The sequence below is a fragment of the Artemia franciscana genome, chromosome 10 (genome assembly GCF_032884065.1).
Source record: "Artemia franciscana chromosome 10, ASM3288406v1, whole genome shotgun sequence".
Classification (NCBI taxonomy): Eukaryota; Metazoa; Arthropoda; class Branchiopoda; order Anostraca; family Artemiidae; genus Artemia; species Artemia franciscana.
In genome coordinates this window covers 1,051,671-1,064,250 of record NC_088872.1, presented here as the reverse complement: position 1 = coordinate 1,064,250, position 12,580 = coordinate 1,051,671, and the positions used below count along the sequence as shown (strand labels likewise).

Genomic DNA, 12,580 nt, shown 5'->3' with positions numbered 1-12,580 from the left:
ACGAGTAAATTCAGGAACATTTTGAGGGGAATCACAAAGTATTTGCATATGCTATTAGGTACTAGATTTTGACTTATATTTGCCTTTCAGTTGAGTAAAAGCAATTTGTTGCTAGAAATTCTCTGCGATCTGCTGCTGCCCGATCACGATGGCGGGGTGCAAAGTGTTCTTGGTGGGGAATCGCTGTAATACTTTTCCGGCAGGCTACTGGTTCTGGAGTGGCTTTGGGGACTAAATATATGCACTAAATTTACTAGTTGGCAAACATGTGTTCTGTTAGATACTTTTGTAATCTCTCTTTTTTTGGCAACAGTTCCTTTTTTGACGGCAAGTGAGTCACCTATGAAAATCAAATGCTGCAACAACGATGTATAACAGATAGTCAACTTCAAATACCTTGGTAGGACCATCGAAAATACAGAATCCATAGCGAAAGAAGTCATTGCCTGAATTGGTAAGGTTAACCGCATCTTCAACAGGCTTAATAAAATATGGAGATCGAGTACTTTCTCTCTCCGGCTCGAACTCCGCCTGTCCAATAGTAACGTCCTATGTGTCATCCTCTGTGCATTGGAAACTTAGCATCTCAACCAAGACCAACAGAGGAGAATCCAGTCCTTTGAGAACATATGTCTTCGGTGACTGCTTGGTATTCACTGGACCTAGAAAGTTACAGATGCAAATATAAGGAGCATCACAGATCAGCCATCCCTCACCGAAACAATATAAAGACGCAAATGGAGCTATTTAGGCCATATACTACGCAAGGATGACACCGGAATCCCCTAGCAAGCATTCTTTTGGCTACCCGAAGGCACCTGCCGTAGAGGGCGGGACAAAAACACACTTCGTCGTACCTTCAACAGCTACCTGCGTCAACTTCATGCCTCCTTACAATCACTATGGAAAGACAACATCGCTGCCGCCAGTTACAGAGACGATTGGAGACTCTTCTTAGACGCCTTGGGTGCCTCTGGAGACACAGGAAGATCTAAGGCCTAAGGCTCTTTTTTTGCCTCGGAAACGACTTGTTCTGTTGTAGTTGCAACGCTGCTGAGCATGGATTTTTGAAAGAAAGTCAAGAACCTGGCAGTTTTGCCCTCGGACAATTCAAAAAAAAAAAAAAAAATGCCAACAATTTCAGTTAAACCTGACAAACTATTTAAGATAGTTGGCAGGACATATAGTAAGTTGTGATGTTGACAATTAGTTTTAGTGCCTTGATATTGTCTATGGCTAGGGTAAAAGATCTCTTTTGGGGAAAGACCACTTTTCTTTGGCATTCTGGAAAAATAGTAATTGGTTTTTGGACCACCCCTATTTTACTGCAGTGTGATGCAATGTGAGGGCAATGACAACAACCCTGCCTTCCTGGTCAAATTTTCACCAATAATTTGTCAGCATAAATTAAAAATTTGGTCTCTGTTTTGACAAGCAATTTGAAAGAACCAATTTTATTTAATATTTGTGATTTATAGAATAAATATCAAGCAATAAAAGTTACATTTTTAATCAGAAGAAAGTCAGCTTTCTGTTAATATGTTAATAAAATTGAAACACCAGAAGGATATAGGTCTACATCAAAATAGGATAATTGATATATCCAAAAAAGAGGTCCTTATAGGTGAATCAATGAACTAATAATTCCAAGTGTTTGACATTGAACAATTTTAATAATAACCATATTGATGTATAGCTCAGATTTTTAGCTTTTTTAATATAGGCTAGGCCTATAGGCCTACAATTCTTCCCAATTCCTCTTTGGTAACAAGATGTGAGGGTTTTAGTTTACATAATTTTGCTCAATTGGACACTGTTTTTTTATCTTAGTTATGTCTAAACTTTGACTAGGTCTAAAAAAATTTAGCCTACCTTATTTTGGGATTTTCAATTTCCTTTTTATTGGTGCTTCTTCTTAAATTCCTGGTACTTCAACAGGATTTTAAGCCATATCAAGCGTTTTTCTTACTTCTCCAAATTTTGTCTTAGAAGCAGATTTTCTAATCTTCAAGACCTTGTAGCCTAGATCAAGATTAAGCAAAGATGTGAGGCTCAGAATTGTTGCCTTGTGCCTCATTTAAACTTTAAATCTATTGCTCATGGTTTCTCTTTGATAAATTTACAGTTTTCAACATCATTTAGCTAGGAGGAAACTGAATACATCCATAGATGCATTTTTGTTATGCTCTCTTGTAGTAGTTCAAGAATAATTTCCAGGGAAATGCCCATTCTGAGCCCTTAATAGGGATCAAAATGGTAAAATAGTCCATATTAACCAAAAGTTTAAAATGTGCCTCACAAAAAACTGGCTAGTTAGAAATAATTACCAGTTGCAGCTGACTTGGGAATTGTAAATACTATTTCCTTAAATATATTGTTATTCTGAAAGCACATTTCTATTTTTTTAAACAGCTGGAAACTCTTCAAAATAATATTGGTTTTGCTGTGATGTCATTTCCAAGGGATTTCAGGCTTTTTTTAATTCCTGCAATTTTGTCTTCAACATAATATTTAAAGTTAAGACTAAGGGAAATAATAATTACCATTTTTGAATCAGCTACAGATGGCAATTATTCTCACTAGCCAGTTCTTTTAGAAACATGTTTTTAAACTTGCAGTTACTATGGACTGTTTTGATCCCCTCAGAAGCAATTATTTAATTATGTAAGAGCATAAAAAAGCCACCAAGTGATATATTTACTTTCATGACAGATAAATTATGTTGCAAACTGCAAACTTACCTTCACTTTTATAGTCCAAAAATAATAAGAGGCCATCAAAAGTCAGTGCCCTTTGAAGTGGAAAGGAATGGATATAATAGTAAAATTTTAATTTAGGGGATTTTTGCAACATTCAAAAGTAAGGTAGTAAGGTTCAAAAGTATTTACCTTCATTAAGGTAAATGAACTACATCTCCACTCCTTATCCCTCCAGAAGGCCCCAATCTTTTATGAACTTTTCCAATTTTTACAAAAACCTTGCAAAATGGATCTTCTGCTCAAATACAAGACAAGAAAAGTGCCTTGAGCCTCATGCCTTTGTTCAATCCTGATTGATAAAGTTTCAAAGATCTGTAAATTTATTTTAGAATTCAGGAAATTACAAGTTTTATTTACCTTTTAAGCTGTATCAAACTTTTATCAGAGCACTGAATAGGGTAAAACCCCTACTGCTATGATAACATCTAGTTTTATACCAAAATTTTGATTTAAATGTGCCATCCATAAGCATGAACAGTAGGTACTAATCTTGGAAAAAACCTTCAGTTTTTTTTTTATTAGATTCAATAAAAGGTGAACCACAGTACATCCAGTAGCACAGTCACTGATTTATAACATTATGCCCCAGAGAAGAATTATCTTGCAGAGCACAATAATGACAATTTTGTCAAAAATTATATTTTATATTTAATATTATGCTTTGTTGCCAACAAAAAGCACTAAATATAGCAATTTTTTCAAGTGACCCCTTAAATATGTCCAGGACCCCATTAGCAATACCTAAAAAAAGACATATCTGGATCTCATTTGAAAAGGGGTTTTCCTTGTTGCTCAAGATAGGGGACTGTAATTCTCTGTGACAGGGTTTTTGGCTCTATTGATTCCAGTGGTGTAGTTTTCATTTTGATCCAATGTCATTTTCTGGGGTTTCTGGCTATTTTTCAAAATGTTTACCATTAAGATCAATCAAAATAATAGTTGTCATTTGTGGATCAGCTTCAAATGGTGATTCACACTTGCTTAACAGTTTTTTTTTTCAAAATGTATCTTTAAATCTTTGGCTACTACAAGCCAGAAACTGTTCTTTACTATGTTGCTCCTGATGGGGCAGCCATGATTCAATCTAAACAGTTTTATATGGTTGGGATTGGGCTGGCTAGGATTGGTTGACTAAGGTCTAAGAAAACTTTCAATGGCAAGTTTAAAAAATGTTAGTTTTACATCCTAGCTTAGGTAAATACAATTATTCTGCTTCTCAACGCTTGCTGTAGATTAAATGTTTCCGTGATGGAGTCTTTATATAACTATTCTCTCTTTTATATCCCTTTGTCCTAGGTTTGGCCAAAATACCTAGGTTGTCATAGGTATTTTTCAAGTAAAGGCTCAAGATTAGAGCGTGTCATGATTAGGCTTCAGTGTTGGCTATCAGTGTATTTAAAAATCTCATACATATTAAGGAAATTTAGATGAAACCAATGATGAAACAACCATTCTCTATGGTATAATGGAGATTTTACAGTGATTTAATTATTGAAGTAATGCTTAGTTGTCTGACTACCAGGTATTCTACCTATTATGTTTCAAAATGGTGTTAATTAGGAAGTCAATTCTTTTGACATTAGCACTAATCTTTTTTATGGCACTTGGTATTAACCAAGTGACATATAGCAATCACAAATTCTATATGTCTGTTGGTCCTGGTTTTGCTACTTTAGGCACTTCCAGGTAAGCTAGTAATATGAAATTTGGCAGGTGTATCAGGGACCAGGCCAGATTAAATTAGAAATAGTCATTTTCCCGATTTGACCATCTGGGGCAGAGTGGGGGGCTAGTTAATTTGGAAAAAATAGAAAAAATGAAGTATTTTTAACTTACAAATGGTTGATCAGATATTAATGAAATTTGATTTTTGGAAGGATATTGTGTCTCAGAGCTCTTATTTTAAATCCTGACCGGATCTGGTGACATTGGAGGGGGGAGTTTGGAGGGAGAAACCTAAAATCTCAGAAAACACCTAGAGTGGAGGGATTGGGTGAAACTTGGTGGGAAAAATATGCACAAGTCCTAGATACATGATTGACATAATTGGAATGGATCCGCTCTCTTTGGGGTAGTTGGGGGGGGGGGGGGTAATTCTGAAAAATTAAAATGGTTACAGTGAATACTGAAAGTACCTTTAGAACATACCAAGATTAGAACACTGGATGGTACAGTAATGGCAGTGGTCAAGTACGGTTCTGATGGGTCCTGCAAAAATTTATATATTTAAAGTGCCAAAACCCTATAGGCAAGTGTGTATTTTCCTGGTGAGCCCTTGTGTTGGGTTGTTGCCTCTGGATTATTATTATTTTTTTTTTTTTAATGTTTGGTAAATGACAACTTATACTTACTGATGATACAACTGCCTGTCCATGGATTATTCTTTATGGTTGATTGTGTATGGCTATGCTGTTTGACCTATGTGATTGTATGGATGAGTAGGGTTAAGGCCTCATTCAAGTGCTGATCTATATTAATCACTAATGTAGGAAAACAGTCTTCCTTTACTCTTTCTGTCTTTTTTTTTTGTGTGTTTGTGCTGTTGCACTGGTGATTTCTCTTTTCAAAATATATATATATATATATATATATATATATATATATATATATATATATATATATATATATATATATATATATATATATATCCTATACAAATCCTATATTTAGTCCTTAAAGAGGACCTTTGAAGTGTTGCCTTGTTCTTTGTTAGAAAATGGTTACAGTAAACACTGAAAGTACCTTTAAAACATACCCAGACTAGAACACTGGATGGTACAGTAATGGCAGTGGTCAAGTATGGTTCTGAAGGGACCTCCAAAAATTATGGAAGTTTTGCTATATGTTTTCCATAGAAATTGCCTACAGTTTGTTTTGGGTACCCTGCTGACTGATTGTATTTGAAACAGTAGGTTGTACAATAGGTCTGGTTCAATCCTGCTTTCTAGGGCTATAATGAGTGGGGTTGGACACATTCTGTAAATGAAGGATGACAGATTGCCAAAAATTGTGATTTTTGGCCAACATTATAGGGTTGAATGGAAAGCAGCTTGTCCATGACTGGGGTGGGAGAATTTTGTAAAGAAAGATTTCAGGTAAGTGTGAACTTCCTGGGAGTGTGTTAAGAGGGAGAGTTTGGATAGATTAGGATTGAGGAGGACTATGCATTGCTGTGTGGGCCTCTGGGAGCTTGGTGCTGTGGTGGGTTGTTAATCATAATATTATCTCAATTCTAAACAGACAAATGTTGAGTCTCCTCTGTAGGCCTATATTCAAACTATATTTTTCCATAGTGTGACTTTTTCTATATTATTACTTTATGGTGAATGCTAATTGATTGATTAGAAAAAAGAGTCATGCTGTGCTAAAAATATTGTAAATGTTTTTAGTGGATTGTATGTTTATCCATGAGGGGAGGGGGGAGGATAAATTTAGCAATACACTTTTATTGTTGATATAAGTAAGTATTTATAGTCGCTTTAAAGTAGTTTTCAGAATTCTTGATAACAGTTTTCTATTGACAAATAATAAGGAACAAGTAGTCAATTTGGCTTAAAGCAGAATTTATGAAGGACGCAATTAGTACATTTGTTAAGAGCATAGAAAGATGCATTAAGTGGTGTGATCAAATGAGCCATCTGTTGTCAATCATAATTTTATCTCTAGTTTATTATTTAAGCTTCTGGTTGACTTGCCAAAAACAATGGCGGATAGTCTGAGTTAGAGAGAGGCAAATCTGGGACAAACCCTTTTTAGGATTGTATAAAAATAATGTAATTTCATTTGTTGATAGATAAGTCTATCTATCTAATGGATAGCTAAGTAATGGGAAAAACTCTAAAATTTGCCAATGAAACATATATAAGCCTGGCACAATTTTTACATTCAATACTTTTTGATAATATTTTTTTTTATTTAAACATGCTTCATAAATATATAGAATTTAATTCCTTCTTCTGACTGATGTACCGGACTGATGATTATAATTAAAGCTTTTCTTTGCTTCAGTCTATTTAGATCAGTGACATAAAAAAAAGGTTTTGACAAAGTTAATAAGATCCAGGCAAAAGTTAAATGGAAATCTCCCAAGAAAACGTGAATCTCCGTTTTTTATTTATTATATAAAATAATCTCTGGAACTCTGTTTTTAATATAGTCTCAGTTTTATATTAAAAAGTTGAATGGAAATCTCCAAAAAAACGTCAATCTCTGTTTTTTATTTATTATATAAAATAGTCTCTGGAACTCCGTTTTATAATATAGTCTCAGTTTTATAATATAATCTCCATTTTATATTAAAAAGTTAAATGGAAATCTCCAAGAAAACATTAATCTCCTTTTTATATTTACTGATAATCTTGGGAACTCTGTTTTATAATATAATATCCATTATATGTAAAAAAAATAAAATGGAAATCTTTGTAATCTGTGTTATCAAGTGTGAAACTATGTTGAATTGCCAACTTTGAGCTAAGGAGATTATTCGCATCTTGGATATGCCTACATTCTGGTCACAAGCATAACAATTTAATTGTGAATTCATAGTGGTATTAGTAAATGAATTTACTACATGTTGGATAATAGTAGGAACAAAGTGAAGTTGAATCTGAGCTTTCTTCTCAAAAACTCACCCAATAGTAGAAATTAAGTGAAGTTGAATCTGAGCTTTGCTTCTCAATAACTCACACAATAGTAATAACAGAGTGAAGTTGAATCTGAGCTTTGCTTCTTAATAGCTCTTTAGCTATAGAGATTTTCAAGAAGAGTACTGCCAGGGTGCCAATTCAAAAGGTATAGGATAGGATGAGAATTTTCTTTCAGTAAAAAAAAAGTAAAGACACAGACATAGTTATTTTCAAAATATAGGGGGGTGGGCAGTTTTTTAGTTATTCAAAATATAGGCACTTGTTTATTTTTTCAGTGTTTTTCTCCAACTAGCATCCCTGGAGAACTGGATAAGCTATCAAAAATATTTTCATGTGAAGAATTTGGCACTTTCATGGGATAACTAGAAGCATGTCAAGCTTTGGGCAAATGTTTGTGTATCAAGAGTATCTGTAATATATTCTCTGAGGCCAACCTGACTTTCATACATAATGATGATAGAAGGTAATGTCAAAATTATCGTTAGAAGAAAAATCAATCACCTGACATCCATAGCTTGGGTAAGCTTATTACCTTCTATCATCATTACAAGAGTATCTGTAGTCATAAGTATTTCAGGAGGATTATATTGGTGTTAGTAAATAAGTTTACTACATGTTGGATGACAGTAGAAACAAAGTGAAGTTGAATATGAGCTTTGGTTCTCAATAGCTTTTTAGCTACAGAGATTTTCAAGAAGAGTACTGCCAGGGTGCCAATTCAAAAGGTATAGGATAGGATGAGGATTTTCTTTCAGTAAAAAGAAGTAAAGACACAGACATAGTTATTTTCAAAATATGGGAGGGGGCAGTTTTTTTATGCTATTCAAAATATAGGCACTTGTTTTTTTTTTCAGTATTTTTTCTCCAACTTGCATCCCTAGAGAACTGGATAAGCTATCAAAAATATATTCATGTGAAGAATTTGAAACTTTCATGGGATAACTAGAAGCATGTTGAGCTTTGGGCAAATGCTAGTCTATCAAGAGTATCTGTAGTCATAAGTATCTATAGTTATACCAATATGTGAAGTTTTCTAAATTTAGTGTGTATAGACTCCAAATAATGTCAGCCTGCGTTCTGTGTCTATCTCCAGTAAAGCTGTAAACAGCTCTAAAATGGTTGTAAATAAAACATCTGCTGAAATTATTTTTTCTAGGTGCTGAAGATTTTGATGAGCTATGTTTTAAATTTGGAATTGAGCTGGAGAAGGTGGTAAGTTCTTTTTTTTAAATAAGTACCATGCCAGTCGTTTTGCATATACACGATGTTACGGTGCTGCTGGTCCATGTGATTTATCACTAGTAGGGTATTTCTTTATAGTTTCAACTGTCTTCGACCACCCCAGTCAGCACCATGAAAGTGAATTACAAAGACAAAAAAAAAATAATAAACAAATTTAAAAAGAAGGAGTGTGACAAAGTACAAAAAATAAATACAATGTGATTAAATTAGCGACTCGTCTGTATAATGTGGGAGGCTATATAATGTTGATTGCCTGCCACCCACCATGTCAGATTCTGATAAAACTTGGTAGGTTTATTCTTACCATCATTTAACCAACATTGTAATTTTTCTGCTGCATACCTGTTTTAGCTTGTGTGTTACAGCCAAACAAAAATTCAGGAAATTTAGATTTTTGTTGTATCTTGGAAGAAAAATACTAAACTCATGATCCATCATGTTCAAGGATAATTTTTGATTACTACCCAAGGGATTCTTTAAAATAAATTTGTTAAGAGAAATTTACACTTCTCTTCTAGAGGTATTATTATAAAATATGTAATTAAAAGGCTTTTTTCTTTTTTTGTTTACTTCAAGTTTTTTGATAAGGGCTATTGAAGACTATAAAAAAAAATATACCACTATATTAAAAAATTATATATTAAAAGTAACCACTTTTAATATATGGCCATAAATATATTATATATTAAAAGTAACCACTATATAAAAAAAAAAAATATACCCCTATATTCCAGTATATTCAAGGTATCTGTGGTGTAAATTTAGTGTAGGTCACTTCTTCTTAAAGTAGACATTTTTTCTACATAGTTTTGTTTCAATTTCAGATTTTTTGAAGTTTACTTTTGCTTTTCTGAGACCAAAAATATTATTTTAGGCCACTTTGCCAGTGCCTATACAAAGTAGAAAGAATTTAGCGCAACCTAGTAAAGAGCAAACCAAAGCCCATAGGCATGTAGCATGCCATAAAGAAATTTTCAGATCGGTAGATTTATCCAAAATCAATGTTTTGCTGCAGGGGGGGGGGGGGGAGGGGCAAAAATTTACACTTTGATGAGGCATAATCTATGCTTGATTTCACATCTATTGGAGTTTTTTCTTTGTATTAACCTTTGTATTATTCGTTCTTTGTATTATTAATTATATATGTTCTTTGTATTATTAATTAGCATTAATTATATATGTTCTTTGTATTTTGATTCTTTGCATTATTTAGTATCAGTGAAATTTCACTCTCAGTGTTTTTTTTGCTTCAGTTTTATGATAAAGTAAATGAGGCACAATATAAAAGTTGCTATATCATGGCTGTTGGACTTTTGAATTCATCAACGTTTGACTATTTGGCTCAATAACTTTGACTATGGAGAGCCTTATAAATTAGTCTTTTTGCCTCCTAAAATAATACTTTTTTGTATGGCTTTTGAGTTTTCAGTAAATATATGTTTTTGTACAATTTTACAAATATAGGGAAACGTATCATCTAGTTCGTTTGAGCTAGTTTATTTTATAGCAAGTTTTGACACATTTGACATGGGCTGGGAAACGCTAATTTTTTTTTGTTTTAGTTTCAGTTTAGTCCTTCAATGCCATGATAGTTTTGTTGTTGTTAATTATTGAAGGTCACACCCTTTTTATTTCATCTACTTTACAATATTAATACTGAACTTTGTTTCATCCACTCTACACTGTAGCCAAAATAAAGTGGATCCGGAAATTTAAGTATTTCTTATGCCATATTTTTCAGCCATAGTAAAAAAAAGATTGGCTACAAACAGTTTTGAACTGTCTTGAAGTCATATTGCAAAAATTTGACAAAGGATCATCTATTAATGCTCTTTGAACACCTTGTAGATAACTCATTCCCCGTGAATAGTTTAGTGCTATATGAATAACAAAAGAAGTATATATTGTGTTCATTTGTACGAAATTTGAAAAATTTAAGAATTCACTAAAGGCATGCTATTTGGTCTTGTTGAGGAAGATTGCTAAAAATTTTCTTTCAGTCAATCTAGGGTATTAAATTGGAAGTTTAAGGTTAAATTGAAATTTTAACGAGGTTTAAGGTCTTAAAGAATGTATAAATTTATAATCTTTGAAAGTTCCAACGTTCTTACACCAGAAACAGGTTTCAATAGAAACCTTCAATATAAACTCATAAAAGCCGCAAAAACGAGTGTCTTACCTGTCTTGACGCACCTCATCAACCTTTCTGTGGATCATGGAGTCTTCCCGCAAGCACTAAAAATTGCAAGAGTGGTTCCTCTTCATAAAGGAGGGAAAAAAGATGACCCATCGAATCGAAGATCTATATCTATTCTCCCACTTTTCTCTAAGTTTTATGAGAAAGCTGTACATGCCCATTTAAGTTATTATATTGAAAAGAATAAAATTCTAATGGAAAACCAATTTGGGTTCAGAAAAGGGCTATCTACAGATATGGCAGTTCTGAAATTGGTTGATTGGATTAATGATGCATTTGAAGCTGGTCTTATACCTGCAGTTGTGTTTTTGGATATGAGAAAAGCGTTCGATTTGTGGACCACCCAGGGCCTATTCAAGTTCTTGCCTCGATTGGAATGAGGGGCTCAAGCCCTGAGTGGTTTTCATCATATCTACACGATCGGTATCAGATAGTACAGAATGGATCATTTTTATCTTCAAAAAAGAAAATAGAGGGCGGGGTCCCACAAGGGTCAATCCTGGGACCCCTCCTTTTCATCATTTTTATTGATCGAATGAAGCATTACCTGTCGGAGGCTGGTGTCATCCTATTTGCAGATGACACTTTGCTCTTTCTAGCTGCGCCTTCGCCTGATGTTTTGTATAATAAAATTCATAATGCTGTCTCTGAATTTCTAACTTTTTCTCAACAAAATTTGTTAACCCTAAACTTTTCTAAAACTTTTTTCATGATATTCTCTAGACTTTCGTCAAGTGTTGGCAATGATCAAATCTTGGTCCGAGGAAATGTGATAAAAAGAGTAGCAACAACAAAATATTTGGGGTTTTTAATTGATGAAAACCTGTCGTGGAAAAAACATTCAAATGCTATAGCTGAAAAATTAAGCTGAGGTCTTGGGGTGATGCGAAGAATTAAAAATCTAGTCCAAAAAGATTCTAAAAATGATTTATTTTTCTATATTTTGTCCATATATTAGCTACGGATGCTCTATATGGGCGAGTAATTTTGTAACATGTTTCAAAAGAGTTCAAAAACTTCAGAATAGAGCTGTAAAATTATTATCGAAATTTTATTATTCTGATGATGTTCCTGCTCATGAGCATTTTAAAAGGAATAAGTTAATGGATGTATGCCAAATTCGAGATTACCAATTTGCGATTTTTTCGTATAAATATTTGAATCGCCTGCTCACCCCTGGTTTTGAAAATCTATTTACTTTATAGAGGCCGTCATAATCATAATACAAGAAAAGATGATAACTTAACTCATGAGTTTAGGAGTACTACTCGGGCATCTTTTGTGATTCACCATTATGGTCCCCATGTTTGGAATATTTTGCCCGAGGGTGTGAAAAATGTGCCTAGTCTTCCGGCTTTCAAGTCACGGGTAAAGAAGTATCTTTTATCTCGTGAATAATTTTGATGTAAGGCCCGTTCCAGGTTGTCATTCTATTCAAGGCATTTCCCTGATTTACTTGCTGTTAATTTTTTTATGTTCATTTTTTTCTGTCTTCTTCTTGTCCTTTTCCTCTTTCTCTTTTTTTCCTTTCTTCCTTCTTCAGTTGAGTTTCTTTTGTATTGAGTAGCGTGATATGAATGTGGTTTTAATTAGCTGAGGGTGATAACCTCGCTTGCCCTTACAAGCTTATTGCCTTTCTTGGCAGGCGAATGGCGAATAGTGTTTGTTTTCTTTTCTTAATAAATGTATACCTCATATCTCATAAAATAAGAACAAACTTTCAATAAGAACAAACT

At 33.7% G+C, this 12,580-nt stretch overlaps 1 protein-coding gene across 1 annotated transcript in view; it reads left to right on the top strand.

Annotated features, from left to right (window-relative positions):
- The first annotated feature begins 1,050 nt into the window (after window positions 1-1,050).
- Window positions 1,051-12,580, top strand: part of LOC136031637 (phenylalanine--tRNA ligase beta subunit-like) — a 69,662-nt gene continuing 58,132 nt past the window's right edge. Inside the window, exons 1-2 of the mRNA XM_065711280.1 lie at window positions 1,051-1,186; window positions 8,562-8,617. Of these exons, the coding sequence (XP_065567352.1) occupies window positions 1,129-1,186; window positions 8,562-8,617 (114 nt within the window). The 5' untranslated portion in view covers window positions 1,051-1,128. The remainder of the gene's footprint in view (window positions 1,187-8,561; window positions 8,618-12,580) is intronic.